Raw genomic sequence first — 18,623 nt, 5'->3', positions numbered from 1 at the left:
TATTGGAAACTCTAAATTGCCCATAGGTGTGAATGTGAGAGCGAATGGTTGTTTCTGTGTGTTAGCCCTGCGACCTGTCCGGGGTGTACCCCGCCTCTCGCCCTAAGACAGTTGGGATAGGCTCCAGGGGCCCCGCAACCCTGAAAAGGATAAGCGAATGGATGGATAGAGGACTCGAGAACTTAACTGCTGTTTGACAAAACCCATCTGCTGTTGGATGAGATTAACCAGTCAAACTTCTGTAACAGATTTTATGAACATCAGTGTAGCTACAGAGAGAACCTACAAGCCAAGAAAGGCTAGATACAAATAAATGCATTGAAAAGATTTTAAAAATCAAAGAAATGGACACTAATACTTGTCTATAGGCAGATCATAGGACAACAATTAGTAAACAGATGGAATCATCGGACTCAAACGCTGGGCTGATGTTTAAAGATTCCAGCTGTTCTCAGCTCCTCTGGCTGACGGTCCCGCGCTGGTTCATACACGGCGAGCGTGAGAAACACAGGCACCGAGGCGAGACGTGAAGTGCTTTAAAAGGATCTCAAAATCAGCAGCAGCTCGCTCCTGCGTTCCCTCCGGTCCTCGTGTGAAGCGGGTGTAGAACGTTTAGTCGGAGAAAGTTTCTTCCTCTGTGCTTTAGAAGCATTGACTGAAATTTACACCCACACGAGGATCTAGAACAAATTTAAAAGGAATCGAGGCCGCTGGTTTAGGTCACAGCTCGAGCAGCTGAGCATGCACCACAGGCCTAAATGCAGGCCTGCATTTGTCTCTGCGGTCCCGTGTTATCAGGAGACACGGCCGCATGCAAAACACATCGCTATATATTATGTGCAACACCTGAAAAGAGACTGAGTTAAAAACGGTAGAAGTAATTAAAAGGAGGCTCATGAGACAACCTCGAACACACTAGTGAAGTTCCAACCACAAAGACACAAAACTAAATACAAACTAAGAAAAACGTGACTTTAAACGACAAGAGAAAAAAAAGGAGTGCACTGACAATAATGAGAAACAATCAGAGGTGCAATCACAGAGAAACCCCACATCTGAAAGAGTCACAAACCCGCCCGTGAATGAATGAGACCTGACCCTGCGCTGGCACGCGCATCTTGCAGGAGCTTTAAAGACTCTCGATCCAGCTGACGTAAAACACAGGAAAACCAGCAACTGACACCTCCACTCACACACTACAAAGTCGACTCTGAATGAACCCGTCTGTTATTATGGGCGTTGGAGGCAGCAGCCTCTCTGACAAGACAAACACTATGAGAAGCCGCTACATGAAGCGACCACAGCCTGGGTGGAGCCGCTAACACACGGCTGAAACACCATCATTTGGCAACTGATTTAAGATAACTATCCCCTTTCTGCGGATGAGCGTCGCTTGCCGTCAACGCTCGCCTGCTGTGCGGCAGGCGAACTGGGCTGACTAATTGTGCCGTGGACCCGGCCGTCGTTTCTTCATCCTCCCGTCTGACGACTCCGAGCATGACAGAGCGCAGAATGGAGAAGTAAGCGGCTGGGCTTCATGCGGTGAGTTAATGTGCATCAGTGTGTGTTAGAGCAGTTCTTGTTTCACACACACTGCCGGTGGGAGTATGAGGAAGTAGGTTTTTGAATACTGTACTGGATGTCTTGTAGGGTGCTGGTTGCTGTTGGCTGTCCTGGTTGTGCGATGGCAGCAATCTAAGGTCAACCTGTGGATTTTTTACAACACGCGCAAACCCCCCCCCCCCCACACCATCTCTCTGGACAGTGGACGGCTGAGGAGGAGAGAGGCCCGCGGGAACAATGGTACAGTACAACCACCTGCATCTGCTCTCACAGCTGTAACATTTTGTGCATTTCAGTTACCTGTTTGCTGTGGTTTTCTCGGCTGAAAGGGCGAATTGTGATGGCTTTGTACGTTTTCAGTCAGTTTTCTTTTGCAAAGCAAATTCAGCTCATGTCACTTCTCTCCTTTTCTAAAAGCCAAAGGAGGATTTTTTGTGCTTTAAAGTGAGTTTTGGCATCAGAAGAGATGAGATAAGATCTCTTCAGGGGAATTCATCTCCTTCACAGCAGCAGAGTGATGTTTCCTCTTTTTCAGGGACAAGCTCACTTTCTCACAGACTCGAGCTTAAAGCAGTGCTGTGCGATTTCAATTTGAGGCACAGGTAGAAACTTTCAATATCATAGACAGAGTAAGAAAGTGACCAGTCGAGCAGGAAAGACAGATGAGCTTGAATTTAAAGGGAGGATAATGAGGAGTGGTTCACTCGAGGGGGGCTAACGGACCGAGCTGCAGGCAGCTGCAGGAAGAGAACTGGTAGCATGTACAAAGTTTAGAGGGTTTCACAAGATGCAGCAATGAGGTGTGAGAGGGGAAGTGGACTACAGGAGAGGCCTGCAGTTTCTGTCACAACACTTCCTCCTTGCACACAGAAGGTCTCCACACATCCAGGATCGCACAGCAGTCGTAGCTGCACCAGCAGCCACATCTGACAAATGGAGGTAAACGAGCAGTTTCAAGAGGGAAGAAAGTGAAAATGCACGCCCAGCTCCCTGTTTACACGCCACCTTTACATTTAGGCTCCGAGCCATTTATCTGTCATCATCTCAAGTGTGACAAAAGCTTTCAAATCTGTGTCGCGCTCGCCTGTTTACACATGACAGCAAAGGAAGAAAAGGAATAAAACCGTGAAATAAATTATGAGAAGTGTCAAATGCATCACAGGGTCGTCTTTTTCTTGCTTTCTTTAAACAACTGTGCAGAAAGTTCCGGTTTGATGTGGAAAGCTTTTGAGATTCAACGTCTGCTGATAACCACACCTCACCGCAACTGACTGGCATGTAGTTTGTGGTTCTTAAGGTGTTGGATATTTGCATTACTTTTTTTTCTTTTAAAGGCGGCTGGTCTTTCAGTGAAGACTAGTGTGATGTCATCACAGCTAAAAAACAGGAACATGTTTTTTTCTTCCTGGTGGACGATGTTGACTTTTTAAAGGTTGTATAAACATAACTAATAACTTTACCTCTATAATAGTCTCTCCAGTCCTACAAACCTACTCCTGAACTAGTTCAATACACGAGTATCCATTTAATCTGTACACAGCTCCATTTAAAAATGATATAAGATTTAAAGGAGGTCAGCTACTGCGGGCAGCCGATGATTTAATCTCAGTTAAATGGCATCTACTTACCCCCTTGCTTTGCATTTTAATATTGTAGGAAAAAATCTGAGTATCAGAAAGCATCAACAACAATCAGGTGACCCCCTGTTAGCATCCAACTGTCAACAGTGGGAAGAAAAAACTCCCGTTTAACAGGAAGAAACCTCCAGTGGAATCAGCTTCAGCCATCTGCCATCGAGACAGGACGACAGGCAAACTCTTACTAATTGCTCGTGTGTGATAATCTGTTAACCAGCAACGACGTTTGTGTATCAGCTCATCAGTAGGTGATCATTAGATTACCAACACCGCATCAAAGCCGTTTAACCTCTTCTAGTAAAATATTAAAGACGATCGCAGATTCTGATCTCGCAGAACATAAAAATCTGGTATTTGAGTTCTATTTAAAGAGACGCTGATCTCTGCTGTTTCTCTTCTAGTCGTGTTGTCATCACGTCACTGAAAGGCACCAAAGCTGTGAACTCATCCTGCCAGCAGCACTGTCCGAGTGCTGACGCCTTCATTTATAACAGTCGTTACAGGGCAAATTCATATTGATCCACGGATAAAAATAGTCCCCAGCTTTGGCGTAGTTTGGGTCTGTTTAATGGAGTTTGTGTCAGAGTCATATCTGATTTATGCTTTAAGCTCAGAGGGTGTGAGCACTGGCACGTATATGAGAAAAAAGAGACTCGCGAATTAGCTTTAAACTTGTGACTTCCGCCCGCTCTTTCCCCCTCAGGGGCTTTAAATTCAGAAACAAAAGCGCGCACTAAACACGCATGCATGCTGTGCTTATTTAAGACACGAATATGTAATCATGCCCGTCACACACGCAGCATCTGTATGCATCGTTCTTTGTTGGCGTTTGCACACTGACAGTGTTTCATAATGAAACTTTGTGTTTCTATTTTTTGCTGATGAGCTAAAAATGAAGCATCAGCAGAATCTGTAGAGGTTTTGCTAATATTTGTGGCTAATTAAGCGTTTATTGTTTTTCATAAGAAGGGACTGAAACCAGAAACCAGCAAGATGTTAAAAAATCTAATGAAATACGACTTCTTAGCACGAGGTTTGTTACAATGTGCAGCGCTTTTCTTCATGACGTGTAGAGACAGAGGTAGAGGTCACGCCCACCGAGGTCATAGATGAGCACAACAAGCTCACCAAGTGACAAAGACGTCATAACCGAGATGACACATTGGTTCTTCAACTGTGGCTGGATCCTTCAGCCTCTTCTTCACCCACTTTGGCAAAGAGACCTCCTTTGTGTTTCCCCAGCTTTCACCCATCAAACAGAGTTCAGGCTGAAATAACAACGAGGCGAGCGCTCCTGAGCTGAAACTGTGGAAACAATCAGTTTATTGCTAGTTTATCTTCGCCTCCTGTGTAGGTGTCGCATTGTTGAGGCAAATTAGAAGAAGCTTCTCTAAAATGTCCGAGCTAGAAAATGAGCTCACCTCATCTGTGACCAGTTTCCTGGTAACAAGCCCCGAGCTTCCTGTAATGACAACCACACTGGTAATTGTGTTTTTGGCTTTACTGATGCCAAAGCTTGAAACGCTTTCATTTGAAATCTTCGCTCGGCCTCCTGTTTTCTTTTTTTTACATGTCTTTCTTCCTTTGCTTCGTTTTTGGTTTGCTTGTTTCCTTCCTTCCTTCGTGATGCCCACACGGCTCTCTAAAGCTCTCGTCTCTACCACAAACACTAATATTGTTTCAAAATGCTTATTTTTCCGGTCCAAATTCCCACTCAGCCACAGAGTACGCTGAGCTACGCTGCTTTTGCGTCACAGCGTGTGGTAGTTTCTTTGATGAGGAAACTCAGCTTGAGTAAAATGTCCTTTTAAAGATTATTGCAACACGTCGTTACTAACAGAGTCTTCCTCTCCTCTGCGATTCAGGCAAAGTACCACTGGCAGAGTCAAAATGTCAAGCAAAGCGGCGTGGACGACATGGTCCTCCTGTCAAAGATCACCGAAGACGCCATCGTGGACAACCTGAAGAAGAGATACATGGACGACTACATCTTTGTATCCTACAAGCTGTGTTTGATGTTGTAAATTATACCTGCAGTCTGACGGGAACTAAAGGCCTCTATTTAAACTGTCCCCACAATCTGCTCCATCTTCACATTGAATCTCGCTAAAGAACCCGAACGTGAAAGCATGAAGTGAAAAATCACCTTGGCTGAAATGGCCTTCTTCCATATTTGTGTACAGTCTTCTTATCCACCCACAGATGTGCTGATCAAAACACAAATTCACAGACAATCAAACAAACATATATGGGCATAAATATAAGGAATTCACTCTTCCTCTTCTGAGTTCACCGTGTGACTCAACAGCCCACTTCCGTCTTCTGAAAGCACAGCTGAACGTCAGAGCCATATTTAGAGAAAAAACCCATCCATGTTAAATCCTGAGTGAGAGCGAGTTGATGTTATATCGAGAACGACTCGCTTAGATAAGAAGCTGTTTGTTAATCACGTCCGGTGTCTTTGGTTAGAGTTACTCTCCTGTTAACGTGGGATCCTTGGGTAAAGCAGGCCTCTGTCTTACCAGTCTTATCAGTAAGGAAGTGAACTGATAATGACACTGGTCATGTCTGTCACACGTGGCTTTATTTAGGTTACAATGGATTCATGACTTTGGTATTTCCCCTTCCCTCCGTCTGGCAGGTGGGCCCCATGGGTAGTCATTCAGGTCGGTGAGCACCAAGCAGATTTGGCTTTGACATTAGCAGAAATATGTCAGCGATGATGTCACCGTGACATTTTGGTTCAGACTTCGTGTACGGTACGAGCATGAGCTGAAACTTGTGATTTGCTTCAGCCTCGGTTTTGGTGTTTGAAAGCGCGCTGATGCGAGGGCTGCCAGCGTATACTCTGCCTGTTTTCTGTTTCACCTGCAGAGTGAAAGAGTGAAACCTGCCCCCCAGGAAGCTATTAGAAGATGGGGTGTTTGAAGGTGCCTAACATTAGCTTTAGCTCATATGTCAACAGAACAAAGCAAAAACATTTCACTTTCTTCAAAACGTCTAATGTACGTACGCCCTGTTTAAGCGTATTTAAACCATATGATGCATCATTCCCAAACTTTCCTCAGCCGCCCTCTCCAGACTTACATCGGCCCTGTGTTGATATCTGTTAACCCCTTCAAACAGATGCCCTACTTCACTGACAGAGAGATTGAACTCTATCAAGGAGCCGTAAGTGAATTTTCATCGCCGTCTTCTCATGACTTCTTTAAACTTGTGGCATATGTGGTGCAGAGGTTCTTCCTGTTGCCTGCTGTTGCCCTACGCTCGTTTTACTCAAACTGACCTCAAACCGTTTCGCTCTACAGGCCCAGTATGAGAATCCACCGCACATCTACGCCTTGACTGACAACATGTACAGAAACATGATGATTGACGGGGAGAATCAGTGTGTTATCATCAGGTGAGTTTTCTGCTTCCCACGCTGACGCCCATGCTGTGCCGTGCAGGTATGTTTGACAATAAAATATGGCTTTGCGGTGTGTTGTCTGCCTTTTTTTACGTGGCTGCGGTAGCGGTGAGAGCGGTGCTGGGAAGACAGTGGCTGCCAAATACATCATGGGTTACATTTCCAAAGTATCCGGAGGAGGATCGAAAGTGCAGGTACAGACCGTATGCTCGCTCCGCCTTATATGAATCTTCAAAATGAGTCAAAAAACCTTTAAACTTCCTTCAGTGTGGCGTGGAGGTTTTTCACTGTCTGGTATTGTGTTAATGTTTGTGTGCATGTGTGTGGCAGCATGTAAAAGAAATCATCCTGCAGTCAAATCCTCTGTTGGAAGCCTTTGGTAATGCCAAGACTGTTCGCAACAACAACTCTAGTCGTTTTGTAAGTATGAGTTTTTTACTTGAAGACCTGGTGTGGATGCTTTCTATCAAGTTTATAGTTATTAAGTAATATACCTGCTCATTTAAAAAGAAAAACAAAAAGAAGTCAACCCCACACCCCAAAAATAAAACATTCAAGAGTTCAGCAGTCACTCGCTTTAGCTTGCTGAGTGTGCTAGTTGTAAAAAAGCTAAGATGTTTAGCTTTATAAACAGTACCCATGCTGAATATCAGCTTATTATATTAGAGAAATACCCTCAGCAATCCCACGATCCCCTATGAGCAAGCGCTTGGCAACAGTGGGGAGAAAGAACTCCCTTTTAAGGCCTCCAGTAGAACCAGGAGTGTCAGAAAATACACAAACTCTGTGGGAGGGAAGACAAGGTGTAGTGGCACCAACAGGAGCGGAGAACAAGTGCTCATTGTGTTTTGGAAGTCCCCCACCCGCCTGACTCAGTTTTATCTATGACCTTTATCAAAAAAAGGAACGCTTTAATCTTAAAACTAGCGCGTGTGTCTGTCCTCTGAATCCAAACTGGAAGGTGGCACCGCTGTAAAGCGTCCTAATAGCTAAAGGCTCCGCCCCCTGTGCTACTTTTGGAAATTCTAGGAGTGAGAGGGAAGTGCTCCATTGGAATAACACGGTACTATGATGTTTTTAAGGTGATTAGCTAATATTAGCATGTAAGTAATAACAGCTGTCTCCAAGCATTGCAGAGCGAGGTTATGCAGAGCCACATATGTGCCTGTAGCCTCATTACAAGTGATTTATTACAACATTCTCGTGCACTTCAAAAACACTTTTATTGCATTCATTCTGGTTTCTCATAAGAAGGGTCCTAATGATCACACCCATAAACCACCCTGACCTGCATGTCTGCAGCGTTAGCGTGAGATATCAGAAGAGCAATTAGTTATATTTCCTGTTACCCTTTGTACACCATCACAGCTCTCGTGTACTGAGCGTGCACGCATATATTTTCTGACTCATATAAATGTAGTGAACATGGAAGTGGTTTATCTTTAGGAAACGGTCGCATGATTTGAGAACCGTCTCATCCTGAAAGCAAATTTTGACACTGGCTGATCTGCAATAATGAGTGAGGACAGATTTCCTCGCAGCCTCGTTTCTCAACTCCAAGTGTTGACTTTGATTTTTACATTAATCAGGGGAAATACTTTGAGATCCAGTTCAGCAGAGGAGGGGAGCCAGATGGTGGAAAAATATCAAACTTTCTGCTCGAGAAGTCAAGGGTGGTCAGCCAGAACGAGAACGAGAGGAACTTCCACATTTACTATCAGGTGAGAGGCTGATGAGCACAAACCGCAGATTAATAGCAACTCCTTTAAAAAAAAAAGACAGAGTTCCTCTTAAGCTGCAAGATCTTCATTCAATATGAAGCCAGTGTGTGTGTGTGACTCCTGCTGGGCCTGCGTTGTTGTTTTCCAGTTGATAGAGGGAGCTAGTGCTCAGCAGAGAGAGGCCCTGGGCATCATGACTCCTGATTATTACTACTACCTCAACCAGTCTGGGACATACAAGGTGGATGGGACCAATGACAGCAAAGACTTCCAGGAAACTATGGTACGCAAACTTATAGGTGGGATCCAGTGGTGTTCAGCAAACCTGTGCTTGGTCCCAGGTTTGCTGTGTGGAAAGTCTGATCAATGCTTTGTAGCTAAACCCATTATAGTGGCTCTAGCTGATCTACATTGATTGCTGGCAGGAAATAAAATGTGGACGTAAAGTAGTTCTGCTTGACATCTCCTCACGTTGTGGTGAAGCTGCTGCCGTCACACTTTCTTCTTGGATTTGTTCTTCAGGAGGCCATGCAGGTGATTGGGATCCCAGGTGACATCCAGACGCAGGTGCTGCAGATCGTTGCGGGTATCCTCCACCTGGGAAACATTAGCTTCATAGAAGCAGGCAACTATGGGCAGGTGGAAAGCACAGACTGTGAGTGCGACACACACGTGCCGACGCATCTTCTGTTCACATGCAGTCATACTCCCGCTGGATATCACCATAACAAAGGTCGTCCCCGGCACACGCCCTACAAATGAATAGAATCTCTACACACAGACGACTTCCCTGTTTACTGCCTCAGTAGATAATTGGTGGTTACATCCAAAGCAGCAATGATACCCTCCGTTGGCTTCTGTCTAGGGAGGGTATCATTAATTCATCATAGGAAGTCTTTGCTTATGGCATAATAAAACACATCTGAATTACGAGTCCGCTTTTGGCACGATTGAACTACAACTTGACTTTGCTTCGCTCCAGTGCTCGCATTCCCCGCCTATCTGCTGGGCATCGACCCCAACCGTCTGCAGGACAAGCTGACCAGCCGGAAGATGGATTCAAAGTGGGGAGGGAAGTCTGAGTCCATTAACGTGACCCTGAACCAGGAGCAGGCCAACTACACACGAGATGCCCTGGCCAAAGCGCTGTATGCACGCCTCTTTGACTACCTGGTGGAGGTAATCACGCTTGATGATGCAGCTGAGCAAAAACAGACTAAAGAAAATGAAACATTTGCTTTTAATTCAGCTGACATGTATTCATGCACCTCATCTGCTCTTTGCATTTGTCTCGTGTCCTTACTTCTCCAGTCTATAAATAAAGCCATCCAGAAACCATATGAGGAATTCAGCATCGGAGTGCTTGACATTTATGGCTTTGAGATATTCCAGGTTAGGCTTCTCATAACTTCCAGATACTTAACCTTTGCACGCATCCACTAAAAGACTAAATGTGTGTTTAATAGCAGGATTTGTTTCATCTCTTACTGACTGTGTTGTATTCACTTCCTCAGAGAAACGGTTTTGAGCAGTTTTGCATCAACTTTGTCAACGAGAAACTGCAACAGATCTTCATCGAACTCACCCTGAAGGCTGAGCAGGTAACTATAAATAAAACTATATAAATAGAATTGAATTGTAACTGCACTGTGCAGCGCATGCATTTGACTCCACTGTGTTTCAGTTGGTGAGGATCACTGTATGTCCTCAAACCAAATGTTTTGCTCTCATTGTCTCTCAGGAAGAATATGTTCAGGAGGGCATCAAGTGGACGCCCATCGAGTACTTCAACAACAAGATCGTGTGCGACCTTATTGAAAATAAACTGGTAAGCTCGTAAACGCGATGACTGACGGAGGGTTTATGCAGATCGTGTAAAACTGGCTCTCATTAGAAAACAAGTGGGCCCCTAAAGCAGCGAGAGTTTGGTGCTCTGCTTCCTGAAAACAGTGAAACGGAAGAACAGAGCGCTCGGGGTCACAACAGGAAGAATCAAGTCACGTGACCAAGATATAGCAGTAACATCGGGGGTAACATTTGCATTTTGTTTTTGGAAAAGTTTTATTGCACATTTATTTTCACAGTAAATCAGATAATATATGATATTCCCAAAAGCCAAAAAGAGAAGAAAAAAAGACATATGAGGCATTGGTGGAGGAGCTGCAGTTTTATCTCCTTGTATGAATTTGTGTGTTTGAAGTGTTTCACTGGATGACTAAAAAATGGGGATTTACATGCGGTCTACAGACATCAGGCTTTCAATCAAACTACTGTATAAAAGTAACTTTATATAAGTTTTACTCTGGTCTTTAAAGCTCATATTAAAGCTCTACACATGTTTACTGGGAACCTCTAATTCAATTTGAATTCAAAAACATTACAATCAAAAGTTACCAGGTGGTCATGTCAAAAAAATTTGTATTATGTAACTGCACGTGTGCTAATTTGTATCAATTTCTGGTGGTGGTGAGAGGGCCCGGTGGTGCCAGTGTCCGGCAGCCTCACCTCTGTCAGTGCCCCAGGGTGGCTGTGGCTACAATGTAGCTGCCATCACCAGTGTGTGAATGGGTGGATGACTGGATGTAGTGTAAAGCGCTTTGGGGTCCTTAGGGACTGAGTAAAGCGCTATACAAGTACAGGCCATTTACCATTTCTAACAGATATTTCTTATTCGTTTATCTAAAAGTTATCAAAACTCGTAAGAACAAAATCGCAGCTAAAAAGCCGTCGTCTCTTTGCAGAACCCTCCGGGTATAATGAGCGTGCTGGATGATGTGTGCGCCACCATGCATGCCAAAGGAGAGGGTGCAGATGGCACTCTGCTGCAGAAACTGCAGGCTGCTGTGGGGACGCACGAACATTTCAACAGCTGGAACTCGGGCTTTGTTATACATCACTACGCCGGGAAGGTAAGATTTGATTTTGTTTGCTCGATGTGGCGCTTATAAACCTCAAAGATTTGTTTTTGGGGGTTTTTCAGTGAAAATATCTGGTGTCATCGCAGGTGTCGTATGATATCAACGGCTTCTGTGAGAGAAATCGGGACGTGCTTTTCCCCGACCTCATCGAGCTCATGCAGAGCAGTGAATTGTGAGTTTCCTGTACTGGTCTGATTGTTGCACTGAAGGCGTAATTTAAAAAAAACAATGCATTAAAAAAAACGTGTCTCTTTAGTAACTTCATCCGTAGCTTGTTCCCCGAAAACCTCAACACAGATAAAAAAGGAAGGCCGACCACGGCAAGTTCAAAGATCAAGGTGAGAGCTTTTCAATCTGTCGACGGTTGATTTTGTGCAGCAGCGCATTCGTCTCACGCTGTTGTTTCCCTCGCAGAAACAAGCGAACGACCTGGTGAACACGCTGATGAAGTGCACGCCGCATTACATCCGCTGCATCAAACCCAATGAGACAAAGCGGCCGAAAGACTGGGAGGAGAGCAGGTGAGAATGCTCGCCGTCACGCTTTGAGGAACTCTGAAAGATTTCACAGGGAATGTTTGCTGATCAGCGGCGCTATCTGTTTTTAGGGCCAGGCATCAAGTAGAATACCTCGGACTGCGGGAAAACATCCGCGTACGAAGGGCTGGATTCGCATATCGGAGACTCTTCAGTAAATTCCTGATGAGGTAAGTTTAATCGTGCGTGTTCATGGAATCGCTGCCTGAAAAAAGACACACAGCTCTCACTGTGATTTGTTTGTTTGGTGCTTTTTGAATCCAGGTACGCCATTCTGACAGCCGAAACATGGCCGTGCTGGAGAGGGCCAGAGCAGCAGGGGGTGCTTCACCTCCTTCGCTCCGTCAACATGGATAACGATCAATACCAGATGGGACGCACCAAAGTCTTTGTGAAGAACCCCGAATCGGTACGGAGCTTCATATTTTATATTCCCTCAGGCTGCATATTTGTTCTAACCAGTGTTGTAACATAATCAACTTATCTTGGCGATCGTGGCTCAAGAGTTGGGAGTTCGTCTTGTAATCGGAAGGTTGCCGGTTTGAGCCCCGGCTTGGACAGTCTCGGTCGTTGTGTCCTTGGGCAAGACACTTCACCTCCCGCCTACTGGTGGTGGTCAGAGGGCCCGGTGGCGCCAGTGTCCGGCAGCCTCGCCTCTGTCAGTGCGCCCCAGGGTGGCTGTGGCTACAATGTAGCTGCCATCACCAGTGTGTGAATGTGAGGATGACTGAATGTGTAAAGTGCTATACAAATACAGGCCATTTACCATTTACAAATAAAGAAAAGCTCACATTGCCTGATATAAGCTCTCGTACCTCTCAGTGAGGTAAAGAGCAGAGAAGATTATGCTGCATGTGTTTTTTGACTCATCTCAGCAGGACGATATTAATGTTGCTGCGCTCAAATGTTTGCGTGAAAAGGGACTGAAATAGCTTCAAAGATTAAAAAAGTTCAGACCACAGCTACTTTCTAACCTCCACATAGCTGCAACATGTTGGGGGAAGTTTTTGCAAGTTTTTCAGTGAAACAGGCTTGACAGCAGCTAATAATACTGCCTCAGCTGGTTCATTAACCACTTTAATTCCATTTAATGTATAAAAAAATATTAGTCCTTTATTTTTTTTAGTCCTTTATTTATCCAGGTAAAAACTCTCATTGAGATTAAAAATCTCATTTCCAAGAGAGACCTGGCATATATTGAAATATATATATTGAAAGGCAAAGACTCTACAAAAATACAGAGGAAACCCCGGCAATCAGACGAGCTCCTGTGAACAACGATTTGGTGATAGTGGGAAGGAAAAACTTCCTTTTAACAGGAAGAAACCTCTGACAGAATCCGGGGGAGGAAGACGGGACAAAAGACACACTGAGACAGAGAGCCAGATATTAATAATAACTAATGATTAAATGTAGAGCGGCACATAAACACGGAGAGAGTGATAAAGGGGGAGTGAAGAAGAAACACCAAGTGCATCATGGGAATCTCCAAGCAGCCTGGGTCTATTGCAGCATAGCTAAGGGAGGATTGAAGGTCATCCTGCTCTAACATGCACTAAACCTGCAGAAATACTCATGCACATATGCCTTTCAGCTGTTTCTGCTTGAGGAGATGAGAGAGAGGAAGTTTGACACTTTTGCCAGAATCATTCAAAAAGCCTGGAGAAAATTCATCGCGAGGAAGAAGTATGAACAGATGAGAGAAGAGGGTGAGTTACACAAACGACGAGATTCCCCGCACAGGTTGCACCAAAGAGCTTGAGTTGGTTTTAGAAATGTTTGTTGTTCCTTGTGACTCGCAGCCTCAGACATCCTGTACAACTCCAAAGAGCGGAGGAAAAACAGCATCAACAGGAACTTCGTTGGCGACTACCTCGGGCTGGAGCAGAGGCCTGAGCTGCGGCAGTTCCTCGCCAAGAGGGAGCGCGTCGACTTCGCTGATTCGGTTAACAAGTTTGATCGCAGGTTCAAGGTTTGAATTCTTGTGTTTTCGTCCAATCAAAGAAAGAGTTGCAGTACTGTGCAAAAGTCTTGAGCCAATCCGTCATTTCTTTATATTTTGCTAGAAAAGTGATTTATTGAAACATGTTGCAAACATACATGGAAATAGAGTATAAAAGAGAAAAAGTGAGTTTTTACGTTCTAACAAGCTTGAAGGTTTCGTGTGACCACCTTGATTCTTCAGCCTGAATTATCCTGGGCAGCTTTCTTAAAGTAGTCGTCAGGAATAGTTCTTTTCTTGGCTCCTTGAAGGACATTCGCAGCTCTTCTTTGGATGTTGGCTGTCATTTGTTCTGCTCTCCATCAACATGACCCCACACTGCTGCAGCAGTGTTGCAGTCGAGGCTCTGGGGAGGCCCGTCCACGTGTGTGTGCTCGGGATGTTATATCAGGCATTTTTCAAAACTTTTTTACGTGTTGTGTGTAGAAACAAGCTCGATTGACTCGCAGGTCAAAAGCATTCCTCTGAAAACCGTCAGGCACAAGCAGCCAATCGCCAAGGAAAACAACTAAAAGACCTTCAGAAAGTCTGGAAAACTATTGCCTAAGAAAACGTTGATAAAAATAAGGAAATGAAGGGTGGCTCAAAAGTTTGGCAACGTACTCTCTGTTCAGTTTCTATAACAATAAGACCTTAAGATTTATAAAAGACATTAAATTCACGCTTTCTTGCTTGTTGTCGACTTCAGAAAAAATGTACCCAAAGAAAAAAAAGAAAACCCAACAATCATGTTGGGTTTTTCTCCGTGTGTGTTATTGTAGGGTCGACCTTACAACATAAAGCACATTGAGGCGCCTGTTGCTGTGATTTGGCGCTGTATAAGTAACTGAATTGAGTTGTGCCTTGTCCCCAGAGTCACCCGCTTTCCTTTTCTCCCCCCAACCCAGTCTATCAAGAGAGATTTGATCCTGACACCGAAAGGCATCTATCTGATTGGCCGAGAGAAGGTGAAGAAGGGACCCGAGAAAGGACAGATAAAGGAAGTACTAAAGCGGAAGATGGAGTTTGGAGGCATCAGCAGTGTCTCTCTCAGGTGTGTATCTAATTAACACAGATTCATTACTAAAATCTCTCATTTTTATGTAGCCTGTGTATGTTGTTACTGCTGCTGTTGCTGAAGTGAAAAATGTAACTGCATCCTCTGCTCTCTTCTTGCTGCTATTTTAACGCTTCCTTGAATGTCTTTCAGTGTTTCAGTTACCCGCACTGCTTCCTCTTTCTGTTTTTAAACTTCAGCAAGAGTGAGTTCATGGTATTTTTTTTTCCTTCTTAGTACGAGACAGGATGATTTCTTCATCCTCCACGAAGCCCAGTATGACAGTTTGCTGGAATCCAACTTTAAGACAGAGTTCCTCAGTTTGCTTTCCAAACGCTACGAGGAAGTGACAAAAAGAAAACTGACAATCTCCTTCGGTGACAGGTCGGTAGAGGAACACACAGCCTTTGTTAGCATGAGAAAAACACGCAGGGGTGACTAACGCAGGTTCTTCTTGCTTCAGGCTGGAGTTCAGAGTGAAGAAGGAGGGCTGGGGTGGAGGAGGCACCAGAATAGTAGTGTTCCAGAAAGGCCCTGGAGACGTGGCCCAGCTCAAACCTGGAGGGAAGACCCTGTCTGTCACAATAGGAGATGGTCTACCCAAATCCTCCAGTAGGTTAAAATAAGTCATGATGCCGTATAGACTTGAAAAAAGTAGGAACAAATTTAAATAGTAAATAAAATGCTGCCTGTATAAGCATCCTAACTGTCCCTTCTTTTGATTAGAGCCAACCAGGAAGTCGTTTCCTCCGTCTTCCGGTGGAGGAAGAGGAGGAAGAAACCACGTAGCGCCCAAATGTAAGCCACTACTCACCTGTGATCCTCACCTGTGGAAAAACCCTTCCCAGTGGCTCAAAGTAACTAAATAGGAAGTGTGGATGTACTTATTGAAACATAAAGTACTGCAGTATTTACACTCTGTTGCATTTTGATTAACTTTTCAGCTGTTTCAATCATAATCCTTTTTACTTTGTGTATTGAACAGCCGATTGCTTACTTTGTACATCTAGGTCGTAAATAAAAGCTCGTTCAGTACGACATATGGCTGCAGTATGTGAAGCTGTAAAACAATAAAGCAGCAAAGGCACCAGTGATAACAGTCGTGTCATGTAACACTGAAATGGGCCGTTCTGAGTCTTTACCGTCGTACTGCTGCTCTGTTATTGAAGCACACGCTTCGTTCTCTCTCCTCAGCGCATCAGAACGGTGGAGCCAAATTCCCCAGAGGTCCTCATAACCCACAAGCCGATATCACGTATTCCTCCCCGCAAAAGCAGGGCCGACCACTCCAGGGAGGCCCGCCCAAACTGGGATCCCAGAGAGGCCCCCGACCTCCAGCGCCAAACCAGTATAATCAAGGAAACTTGGACTTCCTTAATGTGCCTGATCAGGGCATGTCAGGGTAAGACATGTTTAAAAAAGACATTAAAAAAGAAAGGAAGGTGTGGTTTGTAAGGGATTACCAAGGTGAGGCTGAAACCTGCGAGTAACTGAAAGTTAGAGCGAGGCAGAGAAACCTGTTTGTTTTTCACTGAATTACTGAATCATCTCTTCCATACTAGATGCTGTTTCGCTGGTTTGGGGGGGGGGGGGGTGTTCTGGGAACAAAGCAGTTCCTACCAGCTGCACTCAGAGGCGGGTCAGAAAGTCTGGTTAAATAAATGTTGGGGTTGAGAGAGATTTAAACACATTAATTCCTTAATTCTGGGGAGAAAAATCACGACAGCCTCTCTTTAATCCATCCAGGGTGTGGCGCACGCTGTTGGCTAAAGTCAAAGACTCTGTCAACGACAACAACACCCTGCTTTTATGTTTGTTTGTTTTTCAGCTGACGGTCTGTTATTCTGACCGCTGCTTTTTTGGGATACGGATGAGACCGGACTGGGATGAGTCCTGAGGATGTTTTAGCCGAGACTAGTGCTGGTTTGCAAAGTTGACTGACTGTGGTCTTAAACTGGATGCTGCATTCTGCTAAAAATGAATTATTAAAACAATCAGTAGTTAGAAGGAAACTGAACAGCTGATTCCTCAGAGGCAGCTATAATTAAGCCCAACTTTAAGCCTTTTAAGGGGTAAATTTTACAGAAATTACCTCTCATACGGAGAACAAAGGGGATAAATATCTACAGAGAGCAAAACATATTTTTTCCTGTTGTAAATTTAGATATTTTAACATGAGACTTTATTGGGATTGACTTGCTTTTAGAGCCAGCCCCCAGTGGCCAGCTGAGGAACTGCAGCTTTTGGCACTTTTGCCATTTTCAACCCACGCGTGACAGTTAAAAGTTAATTTGATTCATGTTAGTAAATAAATAAGATGTGAATAAATTATGGTCATGAGCACCTCCTTTTTCCCCCTTTGTCACAGGAAGCAGAGGAAAATGAGCATCCACCAGCGACCTCCTCCTGCTCCTAAACCGCAGCCTCGACCTCAGGGTCCTCGCTGCCGGGCGTTATATCAGTACGTCGGCCAAGACACGGATGAGATCAGCTTCGAGGCCAATGATGTATTAGATCTTGTCAAAGAAGGTGCGTGCACGAAAGCAACGACATGTAGGGAGATGCATATTGATGAGATAGACTGGAAGTGGTTCATGACGTGTTTCTTTACCGTTTCTCTCCGCAGACCCCTCAGGCTGGTGGACGGGCAGAATTGGAGGGAAGGAAGGTCTCTTCCCGGGTAACTATGTGGAAAAGATTTGATGAGAACCTTGCGAACGTTTCTGTGTTTGCTCATAAACAGATGTAATTCAGCACATTCAGAAACTGCCTGCGAGTTGTTCACGGATGCATCGGGGCTTTCAAAGGGTCGAGCTCTCTGATGTTTGAGCCCCAGCTAATTTACCCGGCAGCGTGCTGTAGAAGCAGAACACATGAAGGATTACTCTTGGGTTTATTATCGCTAAAGCACAACTGCAAATAGCTGCTCAGGTTCCATCTTTGTCTTGGTGTCAAACAATCCCGTTGAGAAAGAAACCAGCGAGGTCTTCGACGTCACCTCTGACTGGTTCCTCCACGACTCAAAGTTACGCCGAGTGAAGGCGTGACAGAAGAGCAGCATGAAAATACTGCATCGCTTCCTGATGTTTACACTGTTTTATCTGCCTGAAGCTTTCTTCACGATCAATGACGACCACTTCTTTTGATTAAGTCAACAAGCGTCTAATCGAGTGATAACAGACTTTTGAAAATACTGATGATGATGATGCTTTTGCTCTGAAACTTCAGATCAAATCAAAGCCATTAAGAGGAGCAACATTTTAATGTCAGTTATCTTTTTTATACTCTGAATTTTTTTACTGATATTTCTCGTGGTATTTTCTTGTATTTTCGTTTTAATAAAAAAAGGAAAAAACTTTTATTTCCATGTTTTTACCTCGGGGACTTTTGCACGTGTTTGTTTTGTGTTGCCAGTAAGTTAGAAAAACATTTGTGAAGAGCAGAACACAAAGAAAGAGATGGATGAACTTGAATGTGATTATTTTGGCCAGCTTTGTATTTTTATTTCAACTTGTGGTGGATTTTTGTAAAATATGTGATTACTTTCAGTCATTTTGTTCAGGATTTTTTATGTGAATGAGAAGATTAAAATAAAGACTCCCTCAGAAAGATTTTTCTTTCAGTTGTTATAAAGTTTGACATGTTTGCTCACAAAAATAATATTATGCCTGTTCTGAAACGTAGCTCTAAAGAAAAAGCTCCCAAAAGAGATTTCCTGTTCCTACAAGTAGTATTGTGATATCTGCTCACTGAGGTACACGTTGCTGGTATTAGTTGGACCTTTTTTTGCCAGCTTTAATT

General features: G+C 44.2%; 1 protein-coding gene across 1 annotated transcript; it reads left to right on the top strand.

The window, feature by feature from the left end:
* The first annotated feature begins 675 nt into the window (after positions 1 to 675).
* On the top strand, positions 676 to 18,433 carry myo1f (myosin IF). The gene is made up of 29 exons (XM_085251790.1): positions 676 to 1,542; positions 1,651 to 1,803; positions 5,066 to 5,194; positions 6,282 to 6,371; positions 6,509 to 6,603; positions 6,716 to 6,803; positions 6,940 to 7,029; positions 8,199 to 8,330; positions 8,479 to 8,613; positions 8,853 to 8,985; positions 9,313 to 9,509; positions 9,642 to 9,722; positions 9,845 to 9,931; positions 10,072 to 10,158; positions 11,072 to 11,239; positions 11,335 to 11,420; positions 11,505 to 11,586; positions 11,663 to 11,769; positions 11,856 to 11,954; positions 12,049 to 12,193; positions 13,379 to 13,493; positions 13,587 to 13,756; positions 14,674 to 14,819; positions 15,060 to 15,206; positions 15,286 to 15,434; positions 15,549 to 15,620; positions 16,017 to 16,224; positions 17,191 to 17,351; positions 17,449 to 18,433. The coding sequence occupies exons 2-29, from the start codon at positions 1,801 to 1,803 to the stop codon at positions 17,523 to 17,525; spliced, it is 3,279 nt and encodes a 1,092-aa protein (XP_085107916.1). The 5' UTR covers positions 676 to 1,542; positions 1,651 to 1,800; the 3' UTR covers positions 17,526 to 18,433.
* The last annotated feature ends 190 nt before the right edge of the window (positions 18,434 to 18,623 follow it).

This window comes from Mchenga conophoros, linkage group LG17 (assembly GCF_057382185.1).
Source record: "Mchenga conophoros isolate Kocher_MC1m ecotype Shallow Benthic linkage group LG17, M_conophoros_male_GT1.1, whole genome shotgun sequence".
In the NCBI taxonomy this organism is placed as follows: Eukaryota; Metazoa; Chordata; class Actinopteri; order Cichliformes; family Cichlidae; genus Mchenga; species Mchenga conophoros.
This window is presented reverse-complemented; position numbering and strand designations above follow the sequence as displayed.

What these genes read in the sequence shown, in the direction of transcription:
- myo1f (XM_085251790.1), top strand. An exon ending in GAGGAGGATCGAAAGTGCAG is followed by an intron (nt 6,804 to 6,939) that starts GTACAGACCGTA and finishes TGTGTGTGGCAG; the next exon opens with CATGTAAAAGAAATCATCCT. An exon ending in TGAACAGATGAGAGAAGAGG is followed by an intron (nt 13,494 to 13,586) that starts GTGAGTTACACA and finishes TGTGACTCGCAG; the next exon opens with CCTCAGACATCCTGTACAAC.